This window comes from Zootoca vivipara, chromosome 2 (genome assembly GCF_965207765.1).
Source record: "Zootoca vivipara chromosome 2, rZooViv2.hap1.1, whole genome shotgun sequence".
Lineage (NCBI taxonomy): Eukaryota > Metazoa > Chordata > Lepidosauria > Squamata > Lacertidae > Zootoca > Zootoca vivipara.
Window position 1 is genome coordinate 5,535,065 of NC_142584.1, and position 21,574 is coordinate 5,556,638.

Sequence of the window (21,574 nt, forward strand, 5' to 3'; positions counted from 1 at the left end):
ATCTTCCCCGACCACTGGTCCTGTTAGCTAGGGATCATGGGAGTTGTAGGCCAAAACATCTGTAGGGCCGCAGTTTGGGAATGCCTGATGTAAAGTAACCTCATGAGGACCTCCAAGAGCATTTAGGCAAGTGCCCAGATTCAGAAGTGTCTGCAAAGATTGAAATGATTCCAGCTTCTATACCACAACCTGTATGCATAGGGAGGAGTATCAGGGTTAGGAAATCTTTTGCATATATTGAACATCACATTGAAACAGGGCTAAAGATAATAAGTGTCGGTTATTTTCTCTGAGTCCGAGGGGGAAGCTAACAGTGAATGAGTTAAGTTGGAGGATAGAAGATTTTTGGTTAAGTATTGGTGGGTGGAAAAAGTTCTGAACTGTTCAAACAAGTGGTAAGATTTGACAAGGGATGACACTGTGGTCGTCTAGGGCATGCTTTTGTCTTAAGGTGTCTCTTTTCGTTCCAGGGCCCACAGGGGCAACCTGGTGGGCTGGGACAGCCAGGTGCTGTTGGTGAAAAGGTAAGTCGAAGCCAAGATATTAGGGGATGAGAGCTGCTCTGTGCACTTCGTGGTGAGTTCAGGGATTGGAAGCAGGATGCAGAGCATTGAAAGAGCCATGGGATTTTTCTCTAGGGTGCTTGCATAGTGGGCTACAAGAAAAACATCAACTATATATACAGCCCATCCTTCAATATGTAATGTAAGGAGATGTCTGGATTCTTTACCAGCAGCATGATCTTCTCTCCAGCAGCAGAGTATTTTGCCAGGTGCAGGGAACTGTGGGTTAAGTAGGACAGAGAAAATGCAGTATGTTTTAGGAAGCACAAAATGGGAGCTGTTTGAAAGCTGGAGGTGTTAAAGGGGCTGTAAGTGTTGTTTATGTGTGTGCATTAGATGCTGGCATGTGGAGAGAAAATCATAGAGCAAATTGGGGGTCATGAGGTGCACAATTAAACTGGGAGACAGGGAAAGCGTCCTCAGAAGAGCCATGCTCAGTTTACAAAGTGAGAGGTGCTTGGGCTGAAACTTGCCTCAGGAGACAGAAGGCTGTGTTTGCAGAGTCACACAAGAAGCACACTTTGCATGAATGCAAGTGCAATCTCCTGATTAACATTTCCAGAATGACCATGCATCTGAAACAGATCAGAGAAATCACATCTCCCTCCATGTCATTCTTGCTACAAATGGGAACTGAGCAGTTTCCCGCTTGACCCGCGCTTTCTAGGCATGGGTCTATGGTTTCCCCCCTTGCCCTGCTCCTTTCCAAGGAAAAACCTGCTCTTTAGCGAAATATCAGAACAAATGGCAATCCAGGGAAAATCCGAATTGCTGCTTGCTCCAATTGAGTGCTAAGGAGCAGCTTTAGCAGGACAAGATAAGCCATGGGTGAGCCCTGAGAGATGCGTCCTTCTCTTAGCAGAGACCAGCTCATAGAATAGCTGGCTCTGTGACCATATTTCTTTACAACCCTATCAGATAGGAAAAGAAGCATCCAGAAAAGGTGTCAGTAGGCCCTTGGGTCTTTTCATTTTAAAAAATTGTGTTGATGGAGGTATTTTAATATGTCAGTGCACATTTTCTGAAAAGACATTCCAGGTTGGAACTGGGGAGCAGCATGACTGGACTGAGATTTCCATTTCTTTCGCCTCTTCTAGGGTGAAGACGGGGAAGCAGGAGACCCTGGACCTCCAGGGGAGCCAGGCCGGCAAGTGAGTTGCTGAGTTTGGGAGAGAAACTGGGGGGAATGCAATACCCCACCCCACCCCGTACCTCTCCTGGAGTATGCCTGTTCCAACCCAACTTCTGTTAAGGCTGGATAAATCGCTGGAGCTGAGTCACTTAGCAGAGACGCGACCCTCTTTACTAAGTTTAAAAGAGCAGCATGAGAAGCTACTTTTGCAAAGTCTGTTTCCATCCCAAATCCCACCCCCATCTGATTGGCATCTCTCTGTGTGAATTTGCAGGGGGTGAAGGGTGATGCGGGTGAAAAAGGAGATTCCGGCCAATCAGGAGCTGCAGGGCCCCCTGGCAAGAAGGGCCCCCCAGGAGAGGATGGAGCCAAGGGGAACCTGGTGAGTCGTTGGCTTTGGAATTAAAAAATGGCAAGGGCTACTGTCTTCAGTGATGTGTCACTTTAGCTGCCAAAGAGCTGCAAAGAAATTCTGTGGCCCTACTGATCACCCAGTCCTATGTTCATAACAGATTCCAATGAAACTGGCACCACAGAGTCCCATTGAGCAGAGTTATACTGTAGCTTCAAAGAGACACTCAGAGAAGAGCCATGGAATAGTACTAGAAGAGACAAAAAACCCCGTTTGTTCCTACCTCTGGCTCAAGGCAGGAATCCATCACAAAGTGAACTGTGCAATCAGTAATGGACCTACATTTCGGGGGCCCTGAAACTTGAACTGTTATGGGGGCTCCTTTGAAACCAATAACAAGGTTGTTCAACAACAGATCACCACAAATTTTGGGTGTTTTTTTAAATTAACGATTACGCTTCAGATTTTGATTAAAATTGCTGAACTGGATTACCTCACATGTCAAAGTCACTGATGTGGATAAAAAATCTCTATGCGTTATAAATTTTGAGTTATGGAGGGGATGAAAATTGGGGAAATGTTATGTATTTTATTTTTATTTACCTACTAAACTTATATACCACCCTTCATCACAAGATCTCAGGGTGGTTCACAGAATAATATACATCCATGATACACTTTTTAAGCAATGTAGACTATAGTTGTTTCTGGGGGCCCTCCAAGATTAGGGGCCCTAAAGCTTAAGCTCCATTAGTTTCATAGTAGATTCACCCCTGTGTGCCACCCGGACTTCTCTAGGTTTCCTCTCTAGAGAAATTGTGCTTTTTGTAGTCTGGTGCTCACCACTCCTGTCCCTTCATTGCAGGGTCCGATAGGATTCCCAGGTGACCCAGGCCCTTCCGGAGATCCTGGTCCTCCAGTGAGTATCTGATTTTGAAAGGAGCCTCTGCATGTTTGATATCTGGCTTCGGATGATGGATACCAGTTTATTGGAGTATGAGAAAAGTCTTGAAGACATTACTTCTCAGTTTCCAGCATCGGATGAAAACTTAAATATCAAAATCATTTGGGGGGGGAGGCATTTGGGGAGAACAGCCCAGTGAGACCTGAGCATGCTTGGTGACTACAAAATGCTGACTAGTTGGAACCAAAAATGGAAAACTGAGGGAAGAGGCTGTAGAAATATAAAATGTAGAGGAGTAAATATATTTAGATGTAGTTATAAGTTTGGAAAAGGATTTGAAATATATGTTAAGATACAATAATATAATAGAAAAAAGGCTTAGTTAAAATGGAAAATAAGTTTAAGGACAAGATGTAGAAATTACTAAAGATGATTTACAATGTAACACAGTTGGAGGAGGAATAAGGAAGTCAACAGTGTTAGATTTGAATTAAGATATAGAAAGTTGGAATTTTTTTGTGTGTTTTTGTATTTTATATTCTGTATGTTTTTGTTTGCTATAAAATCAATAAATATCTTATAAAAACAAAAAAAAATAGAAAACTGAGGGATAAGGGAATGGCGCGTTCTGACAGAAGGCATGATTAGCTGAACTTCTGGCTGGAACCCTGAACTAGAGCACTCAATGCTGCAACATTTTGTTGCAGTTCTCTGTATTTAAAGCAACTTGTTCCCAGATGAGAATTGATAGGTTCTGATTTGCTTCTGTCTTCTTCTGCTCAAGGGTCTGGATGGAGTTTCTGGTGAGAAAGGTGATATAGGGGATCCTGGACTTCCAGTGAGTATGGCAGGCATAAGTTTATCATTGCATTGGTTATGTTGTTCGGCTTCTTAAAAAATATCTGGGGTCAGTAGCCAAACAGCACCTGTCTGTAGTTTGTGGCATACATTGGGTATTGCTTCAATGCATAGTTAAACTGCTTTGCCTTGTAGTTACTCTACCCAAAGAAACATGGTAAGTTGACATTCATCAAAGAGTTTAAACCAGGCATCCCCAAACTTCAGCCCTCCAGATGTTTTGGACTACAATTCCCATCTTCCCCGACCACTGGTCTTGTTAGCTAGGGATCATGGGAGTTGTAGGCCAAAACATCTGGAGGGCCGCAGTTTGGGGATGCTTGGTTTAAACATCTGTGATGTAGGAAGCTTTCACTCTTTGCAATTATTCTCACTTTATACCAGGTGTGGGGATACTTTGGCTCTCCAGGTGTGGATGAACTACAATACCCATCATCCCTGGTCATTGGCTATGCTTGCTAGAGATGATGGGAACTGTAGTTCCCCAACATCTAGAGGTCCAAAGTTTTCCCACACCTGCTTGATACTGTTACCTAGGGCTGGTGCAAATATAAAGGCAAGTAATATAATTTCATGTGGTAACTGACTGTCATCTTTTTAATTTTTTTATTATTACATTTATGTACCACCTCAATTGTCCAAGGATCTCAAGGTGGTGTATATGGTTCTCCTCCTCCTCATTTCATCTTCATGACACCCATGTGAGGTAGATTAAGCCAGGGGTTGACAACCTGGTCTCTACCGCCCACTAGTGGGCATTTCAGGATTCTAGGTGGACGGTAGGGGGTTCTACGGCACAAGCTGAATCCTCCTTTGATTGAGCACTGGTGGGTGGTAGGGAAATTTTACCATCAAGAAAGATGCATTAGTGGGCAGTAGGTATAAAAAGGATTAAGCTAAGAGATGGTGACTGACCCAAGGTCACCCTGTGAGCTTCATGGCTGAGGGGAGATTTGAACCCTGCTCTGCCAAGCCCGAGTTCAACATTCTGGTATCCTTACACACAGTGGCACTCCCGTAGACACTGGCAATGGGACTTGCTGGAGAGTAAGTCTCATTGAGGTCAATAGAGTTTACTTCTGACTCGACATGTAGAGGATTGTGCTGATTTTACAAGAGATTTTCTGTCTCTCCCACCAGTAATCCCTCACCTGAATGGTGTGGTGGTTGAAAGAATAATCTGCTCTGTTTTATTTTCAGGGACCCCCTGGAGCTTCTGGGGAGCCAGGTCCTCCTGGATCACCAGGAAAGAGGGTACGTTCGGGCTGCCTTTCCAGTGAGAGGGAAGTCTAAGAAGTTGCACGTTCTCATTTACATTGTTTACATAGATTATGCCTTCTAAATAAATGCCAAAGGATTTAAATTTTTGGTTGAAATTACACATATAAATACTTGGGAGGCTGCTCTATTTAACTCAGGAGCATGATTTTGAAGGAATCACTCGTGAGATTTGGGTTGTCAGTTTTCTGTTTGGTTTAACAGCATGCTCCTACATCTCATGGTTTTAGAGGAATCCTGCACAATGATGGACAATTTCGTCTTGTGTAGATGTGTGACTTTGTTGCACATCAGGTGCATGCCCACATAAGGAATTTGACCTGTCCATAACAAAAAAAAACTAAACATAAAATAGAATCCTGGCCTAATAAATACATGTTATTGAACAAACTTTGCAAAAAAAAAAGGTGTTCAAGTCCAAGAACTCAAAAGGTTTAGTGCAGAGCTCCAGAGCTTCTTGTTGAAACAGGTCATGGATCCAGCCTTGGAATGAGCCCTTGTTCCTTGCTAAGGTCTCTGTACATTTGGTCTTTTTCTAAAGTTTGTTACCAAAAGACTGTTCAGATGATACATTGGTTTGCATTTTCATTTAATTACTTTTGGGTGTCTGTTGTAAGGCAGCTAAAGCAGAATTTGAGAGTAGATTAACTAATACTTACATATATTCAAAACAAGAGCCCTCTTCAGTTATTCCCTGCCATGCATAGTGCCCACTAATGCAGGGAAGAGGGAGCAGGGCTATTGGCCATGCCTCTGACGTTGTGTGCTCATTCTTCCTCTCCTGCCACATCCACAAAGGGGGAGCCTGTGGCATATACTTCCACACAATCTGTGCCCTGATCCCTTGCATTTCATACATCTGAGAGGAGTTGATGCTCCAAGTAAGACTGAGACCAGTAGGTTCCAGAATAGATGTAAAACCTCAGGTCAAGGGACCCTGGACAAGGACTGTGGTGTTGATTTAGAAGTTGGTAGGTTCAGGACCATGCTTAGTTATCCAGCAAAGGCAAGGAGGAGGTGCTGGCCCAGAGCAGCTGTTAGAGCTCGATGGTCTGGGTAGTCAAGATTAAAGTCCCAAGCCCTCAATGCTACATTTGTCCAGTTAAAGATCACTTACCTTTTTATGCAGCTGTTTGCATCTTCCAGACTGCTTGGGAGCCTTCTTGTCTCTGGTGCTAACTGGCCCTTATGTGAATAACTGAGGCTGACCTTTCTCCTCAGGGTCAACCTGCATTTAAGGATTCCTAATCCAAATAGTGCCAACCTTCTTGAATTGGCAATGGGGTTGCCATTGTGTTGCACTCTGCTTGACATTACTTACTTCTTTGTCACCTAATTCAGGGCTTGCAAGACTCTCATAAATTTCTGGTTATCTATCCAGGAGTAGGGGGACTGCCAGACAAATTCAAAGGTGCCTGCTTGGCATAGGAGCCAACTCCTATGGGCTGAGATCCCTTTGGCCGGCCAATAAAATATTTGAGGGGGCCAGCCCCCGACCAGTTGATAGGCATTGCCATTCAAATGGTGTGCATGCACCATGTCATGTGATTGATTGTGTGGGGCAAGGCTTACCTGCCCCCCCCCAAAAAATATATTTTTTATTCAAGTTGGCACCCTTGCTGCTTGGCAACTTTAGCTCATCACCCATCCTGATTTCCCATGCACTAGAACCTAGTAAGGTAAAGGTAAAGGGACCCCTGACCATTAGGTCCAGTCGTGACCGACTCTGGGGTTGCGCGCTCATCTCACATTATTGGCCAAGGGAGCCGGCGTACAACTTCCAGGTCATGTGGCCAGCATGACAAAGCCGCTTCTGGCAAACCAGAGCAGCACATGGAAACACCGTTTACCTTCCCGCTGTAGCGATTCCTATTTATCTACTTGCATTTTGACATGCTTTCGAACTGCTAGGTTGGCAGGAGCTGGGACCGAGCAACGGGAGCTCACCCTGTCACAGGGATTCGAACCGCCGACCTTCTGATCAGCAAGCCCTAGGCTCAGTGGTTTAACTATAGCGCCACCTGGGTCCCTTCAAGAACCTAGTAACATAACCCAAATGATCTAAGGGCAGGGTGGGAACTAGTATCACTCGAGTGGTTCTAGAAACCCATACACCCCAGGAATTCAGTTGGGAAATGTATTCAAGAGAAATAGATGTGCGGACAGTCCACTATAATTCCATCACTAATTATATTTCTATCATTATAATTCCATCATTGTTTTTTCTTATTTGTATTCCTGTATCTATTCCCTGGGCTATGTGTTTCCACTAAGGTTTAGATGGCGCCCCATTTGACCTGCTGGTTGGTTTCTAATTGGCAATATGTTTTAATTTTTGAAAAAGCATATGTTCAGAACATAATTGGATTGAATAGGACTTTGAGAATGAATAGGGCTTGAATCTTTCTCTAGAAGGAGGGGAGGAAAGTTGCTCATCAAACCATATTATGCAGTGATTCTCTTTCTCTGTTCCAGGGACCTTTTGGGCCAGCTGGCCGTGAAGGTCGACAGGGTGAGAAAGGAGCCAAGGTAAGAGAGAACACTGTCCTGGGTTTATTTCCCACTGGGCTTTTTCCTTCCCCTGTTTCCCTTTGTGGAATTCAGTCCCTCAACTCAAGATGCATAACTATAGTATTCAAATAATAGTGCAAAGCCAGCCGCTGCTGTATGGTGCATCTTGCATCTGCTGGAAACCTGAATCAGCCTTGGATTAATTAAGCAACCCTCCTCTAAGTTTTTATTAGGGGTGTTGGAGAATTGGAAATGGGAGTAGGAATTGCTGGTGACCGCTTACTGCATGGAATGGAAATCAATCCAGTGAATACAATTGATATTCACTGTTGTTGCCTTTAGTCTGCAAGTGACATGTAATCGTTTTCATTTTTTCTCCATTTGCACTGACATGAAAGGAGTGGAACAATTATTTAATTTACATCAGTTATGTAACTTTGCCACAACAGACAGTGAGGCAAGTAACAGCTTTGGGCAGAAGAGAAACTGCAGGGGAATGAAAACAGTGCTGCCTGCATGCATCCAGCACCAGGCGGAACGAAGAACAGTGCTGATATATTTCCCTTTCTGTCCATCTACAGGGGGAGCCTGGCACAGATGGACCCTTGGGGAGGATGGGGCCTGTGGGTCCGCAGGGACCCCCAGGCCGACCTGGCTCAGAAGGTCTACGTGGAATTCCGGGTCCTGCTGTGAGTATTTTCCTTCACTTGATAACAAATGTCTGGGTAAAGGATGAAGGTAGTTAGAAAACCAGACCCCAATCATTTTTTCAACAAAGAGAATGGACAACTATTCTTCAACAGAAGCATTTATATTTAAAATCCAGGCAGCAGGTGAAGTTAAGTTACCTTCTTTTTTTTAAAAAATAAAAAGCAGCATTTCTCTAATGCCAAGAGATCTTTGGCAATGAGCAAGATGCCGGGGGAGGGTCGAAGAAAGAATCCTCACTTTGGGACAATCCCAGTCTTCAGGAGAGAACAGACTAGGTAGTTTGTTAATAATAATAATAATAAATTATTTATGCCCCGCCCTCCCCGGTCAAAACCGGGCTCAGGGCGGCTAACACCAATAAAATTACAATAAGACATAAAAGAAAAGAAAACAATTAATTAAAATACAGATTAAAATAAAATATTAAATTTTAAAAATTTAAATGCAGCCTCATTTTAAGTAGTCCATAAATCCAAACCATGAGGAAGAAAAACACAGGGGTCAGACTGAATCCAACCCAAAGGCCAGGTGGAACAGCTCTGTCTTGCAGGCCCTGCGGAAAGATGACAAATCCCGCAGGGCCCTGGTCTCCTGTGAGAGAGCGTTCCACCAAGTTGGGGCCAATACTGAAAAGGCCCTGGCCCTAGTTGAGGCCAATCTAGCCACCTTATGGCTCGGGATCTCCAGAATATTGTTGTTTGTGGACCTTAAGGTCCGCTGCAGGGCATACCAGGAGAGGCGGTTCTGTAGGTACCTGTTAGATCCCTTTCAGCTGCCTGGCATTGTTTCAACAGAGATGTTGATGCATGAATAAGGAAGCCGTGTTATCTTTTTAAAGCAGTTCGTTTTGTCAGCTTGATGGAACTGAAGCAGTGAAAAAATGGCAAAGGAAGCTCCAGCTGTGCATGTAGTTGCTTTACACACACACACACACACACACACACCTTCTTTAGATTTCAACCTATTTAGAGATATATTTCGTGTGTGTGTTTCAATTCTTCAAGCTTCCTTAATTGACAATCTTTGCAAATCCCGATACAAATTGACCTGATCTGCATCTGCCAGACTAATATGTGGATCAGAATGCAGTCATCTGCTTTCACACTTCCTGAATGTTCCAGCTTGGTTCTTGGCTCTAAAACATATAAAAATGCAGTTCAAAATGTATATTTTGAGGGGGGGGAGTTTAACACTATGTGTTTAAATACATATTTTAATGTATATAGAGGTGGGGTTTTTTTAAGAATTGCAGACTAATGTGCAGAAATAGCACAGACTAGAAATAGTCTCCTCCATCCATTCATCCATCCCCATGTCAACCCCACTATATCTGCTTTGACTTCATACGCGTTCTTTTTGTAGTCTCTCCCTCCCCACCTTCAGCTTCCTCTCACTTTGCACTTCTTTCTCTCCTAGGGTGAACAAGGTCTCCTGGGAGCGCCTGGCCAGGCAGGGCCACCGGGGCCTGTGGTGAGTGGCAGGAAATGGAGGGTCCAAGGCAGGACAATCAGACAACAGCTTCCCTTCTTCTGGAACTCTTAAAATTGAAGCTATTGATTGTGGCACTGTGGTCTAAACCACAGAGCCTAGGGCTTGCCGATCAGAAGGTCAGCAGTTCGAATCCCTGAGATGGGGTGAGCTCCCGTTGCTTGGTCCCTGCTCCTGCCAACCTAGCAGTTCAAAGGCATGTCAAATGCAAGTAGATAAATAGGTACCACTCCGGCAGAAAGGTAAACAGCATTTCTGTGTGCTGCTCTGGTTCTCCAAAAGTGGCTTAGTCATGCTGGCCACATGACCCGGAAGCTGAACTCCGGCTCCCTCGGCTAGTAAAGCGAGATAAGCACCGCAACCCCAGAGTTGTCCATGGCTGGACCTGACAGTCAGGGGTCCCTTTACCTTTACTCCTTTACTAGGCCCCATCCACCATAGAAAGGGTCTTACACGGGTATTTATTGGGGGGGGGGGAGAGAGAGAGCAGTGCTAGAAGCATATTCCTGGAACTACAAAAAAAGAGCAGTTTGGCAGTGGAATAAGTTTCCCAAGTTTGCTTTGCATATTATGAGCATTGGGCATCTGTGGTGAAAAAAAAGCAAGGGAGGAAAGCAGCCGCTCATTCAGATTGAGCAGTTACTAAAGCTACACCACAGGACCGAGTTGGGCTGAATTCCCCTAGCCATGGGCAGCTGTGAGCTGATGACTTGTGCATGTGAAGCAGCCATCATGGATGAAAATTCGTGTCAAGCAAGTGAGTCAAATTTCAGTCACATCAATTTGATAAAAAGGCAAAATTATCTGAAACCCTACTCCTGATTCCTGACTGGATTGTGGCCTGCACTGAGTCCGGAAGCTCAGATGAGTTCTTGATGGAGCTCTTCTTCTGTTCACAGGGTCCCATGGGGCTCCCAGGCCTTAAAGGTGATCCCGGCTACAAAGGAGAGAAGGTGAGTGTGAGCAGCACCTGCTTCCTGGTGGGAACAAGCAACTGGCTCCTCCCCTTAACTTCCTAAATCTCTCCTCTTTCCTTCTAGGGCCATGCAGGACTCATTGGGTTGATTGGCCCCCCAGGTGAGATGGGTGAGAAAGGTGACCAGGGGCTGCCAGGGAACCAGGGAACACCAGGCCCCAAGGGCGACCCCGTGAGTAGATGGGAGCTGTGTTCAGATGGAGGGGGTTGGGAGCAAGGCTGGGAAAAGGGACTCTGGCTGGGAAGAGCCCTCCCAACACTCGGTGCTGATGCTGTCTCCTCCTCAATAGGGAATCATTGGACCCTTTGGGCCCCCAGGCCCACCTGGATCTCCTGGCCTCTCAGTAAGTACCACCACCAACCACTTCATCCTGGATTCTTGTCAGTTTCCAATGCGTGACAATTCAGATCTCTGTGCACGTTTCTCAAGAGAACCTCACCAGAGTGATGCCTAAAATGAGGCTCTGTTTGGTACCCAGATCCTCTTCCCCAGTCTGCCAGCCTTTACATTCTTATGGGTTCCCAGGAGCCTCTCTTTTGTTCCAATGTCCCTCTCCATTCATACAGAGGCATTTCCCTTGCAACATTTCTGCTCCGCCGCCACATTCCAACATGCTTCCTTCCTCTGACCCCTCTTCTGGGGCCATCTCACCAGACACAGGTGGCCTGCAAGCTCCCTTTCACTCATCCACCCCTTTTCTATCTCCCCAGGGACCTCTGGGACAAAAAGGCAACAAAGGCTCACCGGTGAGTAGCTCCAGGCCCAACAGGTGTTGTGGGGCCAGAGGAAGGTGGGAACTTGGCCCAGGGCTGCATGTAGTAGTAGAAAGAGCTGGCTTCTTCAGCCTACATAATGGTAATAAATGTACCCTCATTGCATGTGTTGGCTGGTATATAATTTATTATGCTTCAACTAGCCATAGGAAGGGACTAAAAATCTGAACAGTGGGTGGGGACACTGAAATCCTTACTAATGGGAATGCTGCTTAGTCCCCCCCCCCTTCTAAAGGCAAGTTTTCACTAATCACTGCTGGTTGAAGCTGCCATGATTGCAAATAAATTGAGACCTTTCACCAGGAAAACTAGATATTGGGTGGAAGGATTCCAGTTTCTCTGTGGAAATAATACTATTGTATGCAAGAGCATTCAGTCCTGGGAATAGCTAGAATTGCCATATGAGTACAACCCAGATGCAGGTCTGTCACCTTATGAGCATAAAGGCACAGAATCCAAAGTTTGGGAGCCAAGTGGGGTTTTTAGTGTTCAGGAACAGGGCCTTAGTGGTCCTCCCCCTATGATTTCCATTAGGCATTACCTATGTGTACTGAGATGAAGGGGTTCTGAATTTGTGCTCAGGCTCTGTTCTGTTGTCCTGCAGGGGCCTATTGGACCAAAAGGTGATCCAGGATCTGCAGGACCCCCAGGGCCACCAGTGAGTGACGGTAGAGAATCAGGAGGAAGGGATTATCCTGGGACCACCACCCGCTTCCTCCCCTCCTGCAGTCCCTTATGTCACACTTTCCTTGCTTCTTGCTCCCCCACTCCTAGGGCCGACCTGCTGAGCTGCGGGAGCCCCTGCCTTTGGAGAGTGGCCGCAAGAGCCGCCGCGACTGGGAGCTCGGGGATCAGGGAGATGCACCCGGGGAGATGGATGGCGACCCCGATGCTGATGGGATGGCAGAGGTCCTAGCAGCCCTGAGCTCCTTGCGTGACGAAGTGGAGCAAATGCGGTGTCCACTAGGCACTCAGGAGAGCCCAGCCCGGGTTTGCAAGGAGCTTCAGTTTTGCCACCCCCACCTCACAGATGGTGAGATGAAGAATCGTCAGGGGCATAACAGGGCTAAACAGGGAGCAGGGAGTGGGTCTGTACCTGTTGCAGTTCCAGCCTGGCAGGAAGCAGTAGGAAATTGTTCTTGCCTTCTTATCTTGCCTCCCCCGTGGTGAATGTTAGATTACAAGTGCCGTGGGGGCAGGGAGCATCTTCTCATTAGTCTGCAAAGTGTGCACTTTGATTGTGCTATATAAGTAATCCCATTTCAGACTCAGGGGGGAATTGCCTGATTGAAAAATATCCCCATGGGAGAGCGGGGCAGGAGAAAAATCCCTACACCTACATAACTAACATATCAGAGAGAAGGCTGATTCTGAAAACTCTGTGGGTGGTTTCTCCTGCCAAAGGCTCACATATTAAACAACTGACGTCTATTGGATATTTTCAAGAAATTGCTAGACGGCCAGCAAAATGAGGTGCCTCAGAGCTATGGAAGGTATCTGGGCAAGGAAACATTGGCCCAGCTTCAAGGTTTATTTCTCCAAGTGGGTGCAATCCCCACCCCACTCCAAGCAGGTTTGGGAGCATGGTGCTTGCCTTAGCAGTAGTCGCATGTCCTTAAACTTTTTTTTAAAAAAACTGTTTAAATCCAGCTACCTACAAGGGAAGAGGTTTAGCAATCTTCCGCCCTTGCATTCCCTCCAGTATTTTAAATTCAAGCTTATGGTGGCTTGAAGCAAAAGCTGTGCTGGCCTCCCTGTTTACCCACTCCCAGCAAGGCTCAGAGAGCAGAAATATGGCAGCTATAGCTCTCACTAGAGTTTGAGCCATGGCAACTTACCAAACAGAGTGCTGGGGGGTTAGAGGTGGAGGAAAGAGGTAGCCCACCACTGCCTCCCGTGAGTCAGCACTGGAAAATTTATTTAAAAGGGGTCTCTGGGTAACGGAAATGGAATGGAGTGTTCTGGAAAAGGGTATGACTGAGTGGCTGGGAGAGAAGCACTCTGCACCGCAGCATTTTGTGGTAGTCCACACTTGTAGCCTTAAAATTAGAAGACTGTCATCTAGGAGATAAAGCAGATATTAACTTTTTACCTACCTGTCATGGATTCTTTTAACAAACACCGGGATTAAAATACTCCCCTAGCATTCATTTAGGCCTCTGACTTCTAGTTGCAGTGGGACCATCATCATCCCCTAAGGGTTCCCTGGCCTCTCCTGCACTGACACCTGTCCATTTGTTGTTCTTCAGGTGAATATTGGATTGACCCAAACCAAGGCTGCAGCCGAGATGCCTTCAGAGTTTTCTGCAACTTCACAGCTGGGGGGGAAACTTGCTTGTTTCCTGACAAGAAAGTTGAGGCAGTAAGTAGTTGTGCTCAGTATCAATAGGGATGGCCGAGGGAAAAGACAGAGGCTTTCGTAGTGTGTTGTGAACAAGTAGAATGAGGAGTAGATGAATATAATAATAAGGATTGTAAAGTACTTTGTTCATTGAAAGGTCTATGCAAAGGATTGGTTTTATATACCTGCACGGCTCAGGAACCTGAATTCAAAGTCCTAAATTGAGAAACCAGTATGCCATCTGTGCCCCTAGGTGCGACTCGCTGCCTGGAGCAAGGAGCAACCAGGAAGCTGGTTCAGCACATTCAAGAGGGGCAAGAAGGTAGGGCTTTTTCTTCCATTTTGCCACCCCGATGACTCCCGGAAGCAGTCTGAGAAGGGCATGCAGTGCTTCTCCCCATGATTTCCCATGATCGATCCCCAAGTGGATCCTCACCAGGTGTGCTTGGGGGGGCGGGGGCGGGGCATAATCATGGCAGGAAGAGTGTACAGTGGCTTTCCACCATTCGGCCTACTCAGGCCACCCCTATATCTCCTTCTTTCTGTTACCAGTTCTCCTATGTGGATGCAGACGGCAACCCCATGCAGGTTACCCAGCTCACATTTCTGCGCCTGCTTAGTGCCATTGCACACCAAAACTTCACCCTCCTCTGCCAAAATGTGGCTGCCTGGTATGAGGCCAACACCAACAGCCACACTCGGGCTTTGCATTTTCTTGCCTACAATGGTGTGGAGCTGATGCACAACAGCACAGAAGCCCTTGTACGGGCCTCATATGATGGCTGCCAGGTAAGTTGTTGGGTTCTGCTCCATTGTGACCATGCCTTTACTTCAGGCTTGCCTTTCCCTATATATCTCTGGAGATTGTCTCGGGCAGGCATCCCCAGACTTCGGCCCTCCAGATGTTTTGGACTACAATTCCCTTCATCCCTGACCACTGGTCCTGTTAGCTAGGGATCATGGGAGTTGTAGGCCAAAACATCTGGAGGGCCGCAGTTTGGGGATGCCTGGTCTCGGGGCATCCTGATGTTCACCCCAGGATTTGGGAGGAGCTCCATGACTTGCAAAGTGTGGGTCACTGTTAGGGATGGGCAGCTCACTGTCTGGCCTATCTCACTTTTCATGTGTTTACGTTAGATCTCTTCCATCTCACTTCCCCAGTAATAATAAATATCTGCATGAAAATTAATGTATTTCAGTATGATAGATTGGCTCTGCTGGTTGGTGCTGATGAGAGCTGCAGAGCCACAGGTTACCAATCCTGGCTTAGAAGAACATCTCATTAAGCATCATTAGGTGATGGGGGTGAAGTGCACAGTTCTCTAGAGCAGGCATCCCCAAACTTCGGCCCTCCAGATGTTTTGGACTACAATTCCCATCTTCCCTGACTACTGGTCCTGTTAGCTAGGGATCGTGGGAGTTGTAGGCCAAAACATCTGGAGGGCCGCAGTTTGGGGATGCCTGCTCTAGAGCAACAAAGTGATCTGTGAATGGCCCATGGTAATTAGCAGAGTGTGGTGGCTGGAAATACCCTGGGATTCATATAAATAGGCCTCTAGTCAGTCTCTTTCTTAATTGCACACCCACCTTGAACAACGAAGGATTGTTTCAAGGCCCTGGCAAAGTGAGACTACAGTCTGGCCAAACAACCTTTGCTGCTTGAGGTAAGCAGGAAGTGGCCCACCCACCCACCTAACTGCCTGCGACTTCTATTGTGCTCTGCTTGGTGGCAGACTCAAAGCATTTGTCAGAGAGCTCCCCTCTGGAGAAACCCTGCAAGATAAATAGATGGAAAGAGAGAGGAAGACATGACCCTCTCTTGCAGTCTGAAGCAGTACAGTCAAGACACAGGGTTCAGTTACCACCTTTGTAACTAGCCTCAATTTCTCTGCAGGTTGATTTATCTCACCTGGGATAAAATCGAGGCAAAGGCCCCACCTTTCTTTTCTCTTGGCTGCTGCTTTGTCTAGAGGCTTGTCAACTCCTCATCTAGCAGGCGTCCTGTGTTTTTTTTAAATCTTCCTGACAGCCTGAGATTTAACAGAGCTGTTTTGTATTCTGAAGCCTCTGCCAGCTGGCAGTTGTTGCCTGGAATTCCTGGGCCTGCAAATATAGCAGAAGGAGGTGATTGGTGGACTCCCTGGTGATGTCACATAACTGTCCTTCGCTTTGTATGGAAAGGTTGCTTGTTAGTGTTGTTCCTCATGGGATGTGCCTGCTCTGTCTCCCAGGAAAAGGCTCACATATCCCCCCTCGACAATTCTACAATTGATCCTTCTCAGTGAGAGATACATACCCTGGCACAGGAAGTGTGTTAGCACAGGTTATTTCCATAGTTAGATAGCTTTCTTCCTTGTCTTTGTGGGTTCAAGGCCAAGACTAAGAGAATTATTTTGCCTTTCTCCAGTGAAACCACGTCGTCTGTCCCACAATCAACTTCCCTACAGCAAGCGCCCACAATGTGGCTACTTTTCCCACTGATGTGCTCTTCCAGCATTGTCATGTGATTTCCTTACTCCTGTCTCAGGGCTTCTACACAGGCTTCTCACCCCCTGGCTCCCCCAAGATTTGGCTCCTGACGTTCTCTTCTCTACTCCTCCAGGTACGCAAAGGCCAGGAGCGGACAGTTCTGCAGGTTGTGACACAACGTGTGGAGCAGCTTCCATTGGCCGATGTGGCTGTTCAGGATTTTGGGGACACCAACCAGAAGTTTGGCTTTGAGCTTGGCCCTGTCTGCTTCAGCGGCTGAGCCTGAAGATGGACAGCTCCCTCTAGACTGTGGAACCACCCTTGGGGAAAGAGAGAGCTAAAATGCTCCATTCTCCCTGAAGCTGGGCGTGGGAGATGAGCCAGCCCTGGAAAGACCTGCCGTTGTATTTAACCAGATGACAGCCTCCTATTTATGCGGCCAAGGTCCCCTTGGGGCTGTGACTCTTGGGGAGCAAAGCAGGGCCCAGACTGAGCCAGGGCCCTCCCTTTCTGCAGCCCCAACAAATGGTGCTATTATGCCGCCTTAGTGAAGCACTGGACTGACTGCTCAGCACTGGCCAACTTCAGGGATGGGGGCAATGGAGACCACATCCCACACTGCTGACCTCCTGCCCCCCCCCCCACAAATAAAGTTCCCAGGGACATTAAGACCTTGCCCAAAGTATCTTGTAACCTGGGACTTCAGGACCATTTTATCTGTACAGCTTCCCGTGAATGGACATGGGCACAGTGCGGACTGAATAGGGGGAAAGGAAGACTTCCTTGAACAGGATTCAGGTTCAAATCTTACCCAAGACTTAAGGACTGGTCATGGGTGATCCAGAGCTTCTATGCTCGCCCTTTTGAGCTCAGTTTAACTGAAAGATGTGTGTCCGGGCATGGCAATGGTATCCAACTTAGATCGGATAATTTGGGCCCAACAGAACCTCTTAAGATCTTCTAGGGACTAGTGGGACAGGGAGCCCCCCCCCAAAACCAAGAAATGCCTAGATGCTTGGAGTCTGTGCCCCATTTTGACCATTATTCACTCTTGTCTATTTCTGCTCTGGCGCCAGGTAGTACCCATGTAGCACACAACACAAAGTCCTGAGAGCTGAGAGGGGGCTGAGTATGCTTCCCTCCCCCCTTTTAGTCCTTCTAATAATCCCAGCTGTGAACTTTCATGCTGGGAATAGGAAATAAAAGGAAGCTCTCCATCCCCTTATCACCCTTGTCTATCATTCCGTCCATGCTGGGCAGAGAGTGGAGAATTCTGGGCTCTGTTCTCTAGGCCCTCTCCCCATTTTTGACAGATGCCTTAAGATATGGCTAGCGATTCTGACATTCCTGTCCCTCTGTGGAAGGGTGATGATATGGTGCTAGTTAGTTCCCAACTATCAAAGGACCTGAGTGTCTGCCAGCTTCCTGTTGACCAAAGCCCCTGAGAGTGGACGCAGGACAAAAGTCTGAAATGTTTGTTTTCTGTGCTGTCCCACACTCATCCCTTGGCACTGACCTCCCTTCAAACTCTGGTGCTAAAAGCCTTTATTTGTATGCTTTTTCTTTGTATCTCAGGCTGTGGCGCCAAGTGGGTATGTTTGTTTATCTGTGAGCGTGTGTGTGCGTGTGTTACTGTATCATCTAACAATCTGTATTAAAAATCCTCAGAGCGTGTGACTGTCCCACTGTTTTTGTGCCAGCTGGCTGTTCGAGAGAGACCAGCCAAGCCCAGACTGCCTAGGTGCGAAAACAGAACTCAAAGCTAGATAGAAAGGCTTCTGGGATGGTTTCCTTGCCTGTTGGCTTTCTGGATTGACAAAAACATCGCAGATGACCTTTTGGCTTCCCTGTTCTTTTGCTTGGTAATAAGGATTCTGTTTGATTTAAAGCAGGTGTGTTTTCCTTCCTTAAGAGGAGGGGCTATTTTCCAAGTCAGGCATAGCTGCCAAGTACCCCGTTTTCCCCGGGAAACCCCCGTTTTTACTTACCTTTTCCTGATGGTCCCCTGTATCACTTCGTCTCCCGTTTTTCTCCGTTATTTTCTCCTGCCGGCGCCCATTTTTTTTCTTTCTGATTTGCCCTTCTATGGGCACAAAAAATGGCCACCGCTGGCTTCAAAAGTAGCTTCTATGCATGACCGGAAGTGTGTAGACGCGACTTCCGGTGGCGGCGGTGGCCAGAATTTTTGGTGCCCATAGATGGGCGGGGCGACACCGGAAGTTGCGTCGACGCACTTCCGGTCATGCATAGAAGCTACTTTTGAAGCCAGCGCTGGCCATTTTTGGTGCCCATAGAAGGGCAAAGCGACACCAGAGGTTACGTCGATGCAACTTCCGGTGTCACACAGCTGCTGGTCCCGGATTCTGCAGTCCGGGACTTGGAAGGTAAGAGTCAGGGATGGGGAACCTTTTTTCCTCCAGATGTTGCTAGACTCCAACTCTGATCCTCCTTGCTCATTGGCCACAGTGACTAGGGCTGATGGGAGTGAAGTCCAACCCTACCTGGAGGACCGAAGATCCCGTAGCCCTGTGCCTTTCCCTCCCAGAGTTCAGCGGGTGGCTCTACTTGCTGCACCAGCACCACTTGGCAGGACTTGACAGATAAGTTTAAGTCCCATGGCAAAAATAGCTTCCTTGGGTGATGAGCACAAGTGTGGAACTAAAATAGAACAGGGCAGTGCAAGATTTAGGGTGGTGTGGGTCATTCCCACTCCCCAGGGCACTAAGCTCAGGTGGGTGCAAAATTGAGAAGATCCACAATTGAAAAGATCCATTTGGGGGTACAAATTTTGGCCTCCCTCAGGGTGCCATATTACCAAAGATTACCAAAGTCTGCCCCAGAGTTATTTACACAAACAATGCACCTGCTCCTCTTCTCAGTCCCCCCCCCCCATCATGGGTAACTATGCACAACCAGAGAGGGATTTGGCCAGAAGTGAAATGCCAGTAGACAAATGTCACAGCAGGGAGCACTGCTGGGAATAGAGTTACATTCTGTCTTTCCTTCTCCTATTCAGCGGGAGGTAAATTGGAGGTCTTTATATGCCCTCCGTGGTTTCAGTCCATGGCCAGATCTGATTGGCTAAATAGCGCTGTGAGGTCAATGTCATATTCGTGGCATGATCCCTATTATTGGCAGCGAAAGCAGTGGGAGGAAGCAGCATATGGGGAACAGTGGCTATGAGCAGGCATGAACAAACATGCTAAATCTTAGGATTCTCTCCCATTCCCACCCACCCCATGGCAAAATTCACTGCAAAATGCCTGTCTTACCAAGATGAGGCGTAGGACAAACCCATCTCTCAAAGCTTGGCTGTCTATGTTAGTTTTAGCAGTTAACTATGCCATGAATATTTCAGTAGATAGAGGCCTAAATTCTAATATTTCTTTTCTGTCACTTCCTACACTTTCCTGGACTTGCTCATTTTATTCATTTTTGGCAGTTCTTGGGGCTTAATTGCAATCAGGATTTAGAAGAGCTCATTTTTCTTTTTAACACCAGGACATGACCTTACAAAGTGTAATTTTTTAAAAAGAGAGAGAAGATGGCAGTGCTTCCAATCAGAGGTAGAGGCAGTTGGGTTCAGTCATCTGCCTGAGCACATGAACATTGTATTTGCGGATGAGGTGTGCACCCACCTCCAGTGCCCTTGTGCATCCCCAAACATCCCTGTATTTGCATTTCCTTGAACACAGGTAGAAATCTCCATGTGATCTGGGACACTTACAAAATCAGGATTCTTCACTGAACATAATGTTCTTCTGGCATATAAGCAACATGGGTTGAAGGGACTTGCAGATCTTCCCTTTTCAACACAGGGATTGACCAGAACAATGTGTGTATGTGGATAATGTGTGTGGGGGAATTGTGAGTGAGGCTTATGGGCATAGAATCATAGAATGGTAGAGTTGGAAGGTACCCCAAGGGTCATCTAGTCCGACCACCTGCAATGCAGGAAAATTTACTAAAGCATTCATGACAGATGGCCATCCAACCTCTGCTTAAAATCTCCAAAGAAGGAGAGTCCACAACCTCCTGGGATGCCATTCCACTGTCAAACAGCTCTTACTGTCAGAAAGTTCTTCCTGACGTTTAGTCAGAATTTCCTATCTTGTAACTTGAAGCCATTGGTTCGAGTCCTACCCTCCAGAGCAGGAGAAAACAAGCTTGCTCCCTCTTCCATGTGACAGCCCTCTTATCCAGGCTAAACATACCCAGCTCCTTCAAGTGCTCCTATTCTGCACATATTCCAGCTTGTCAACATCCATCTTAAATTGTGGTGCCCAGAATTGGACACAGTATTCCAAATGTGGTCTGACTAAGGCAGAAGAGAGTGGGACTATGACTTCCCTTGATCTGGACACTAGACTGCTGTTGATGCAGCCTAGAATAGCATTAGCTTTTTTTGCTGCTGCATCACACTCTTGACTCACGTTTGTGTTTGTTAATGGCAGATGCATCCGTGGGTGACCCAATTTGGATCAGGTCTGCAGGAGGGGGGTTCAATCTTTTCCTCCAAGCTACATCTCAACGTTCCTCTTTCCAGTTTCTACCTTCCCAGGTTCCTCTTGCCAGTTGAACAACCTCAAATTGCTATTTGTTACATAAGGTGGATGAAATGGCCATTTGCTCATTTTGTAAACTGTAAGCTCTTCCTAACTTGTTTTAGTGGCCAAGGATTGCATAGAATTCAATACACACACACACACACACACACACACACACACACACACACACATTGTTACAGCCAGCGACCATTTCACACAGGGTTTCTGTTCCTGGTCCCCATGGATGTCAGCAAAGTGTGCATAAGAGTGTCCCATTATGCCTCATTACGCCCTCTTTTGGGTCCAAAAGGACCCCTGCAGAGGTGATCAGATGTCAATTGGGTAAGTCTAAAATGGTCACTGCCTACTTACCTGCTTGGAGATGGTGTGGGTTATAAGTCCAGTCAATCAATACATAACCCATAACAGCATCTAGTTAAGAAAAAGCCTCATTTTACTCTAAGCTTTAACTTTACATGCAGGTGGGAGGAGGGGAAAATCAGTGGTAAAAAAACTGGTAAAACATCCAGTGTTTTCATTCAGAATACCTGATTACTCCAGTCATTCACAATCTAAAGTGACCCTGGCCATGTATGACAAAGGATATCTGAGAGAGATTCCCTTTCAAGCAAAGCCTTTAAAAACCAGACTCTTTCTATGCTCTCAAATT

At 46.6% G+C, this 21,574-nt stretch overlaps 1 protein-coding gene across 3 annotated transcripts in view; it reads left to right on the top strand.

Annotated features, from left to right (window-relative positions):
- Positions 1 to 18,031, top strand: part of LOC118077832 (uncharacterized) — a 117,994-nt gene extending 99,963 nt beyond the window's left edge. For all 3 annotated transcript variants that reach the window (XM_035101564.3, XM_088661229.1, XM_035101583.3), the window contains 19 exons: positions 471 to 524; positions 1,661 to 1,714; positions 1,970 to 2,077; positions 2,913 to 2,966; positions 3,736 to 3,789; positions 5,010 to 5,063; positions 7,563 to 7,616; positions 8,180 to 8,287; positions 9,726 to 9,779; positions 10,697 to 10,750; positions 10,838 to 10,945; positions 11,064 to 11,117; positions 11,485 to 11,520; positions 12,152 to 12,205; positions 12,322 to 12,580; positions 13,797 to 13,909; positions 14,142 to 14,210; positions 14,441 to 14,677; positions 16,491 to 18,031. In XM_035101564.3, coding sequence (XP_034957455.2) covers positions 471 to 524; positions 1,661 to 1,714; positions 1,970 to 2,077; positions 2,913 to 2,966; positions 3,736 to 3,789; positions 5,010 to 5,063; positions 7,563 to 7,616; positions 8,180 to 8,287; positions 9,726 to 9,779; positions 10,697 to 10,750; positions 10,838 to 10,945; positions 11,064 to 11,117; positions 11,485 to 11,520; positions 12,152 to 12,205; positions 12,322 to 12,580; positions 13,797 to 13,909; positions 14,142 to 14,210; positions 14,441 to 14,677; positions 16,491 to 16,637 — 1,725 coding nt within the window. In that variant the 3' untranslated portion in view covers positions 16,638 to 18,031. The remainder of the gene's footprint in view (positions 1 to 470; positions 525 to 1,660; positions 1,715 to 1,969; positions 2,078 to 2,912; positions 2,967 to 3,735; positions 3,790 to 5,009; positions 5,064 to 7,562; positions 7,617 to 8,179; positions 8,288 to 9,725; positions 9,780 to 10,696; positions 10,751 to 10,837; positions 10,946 to 11,063; positions 11,118 to 11,484; positions 11,521 to 12,151; positions 12,206 to 12,321; positions 12,581 to 13,796; positions 13,910 to 14,141; positions 14,211 to 14,440; positions 14,678 to 16,490) is intronic.
- Positions 18,032 to 21,574: the final 3,543 nt, after the last annotated feature.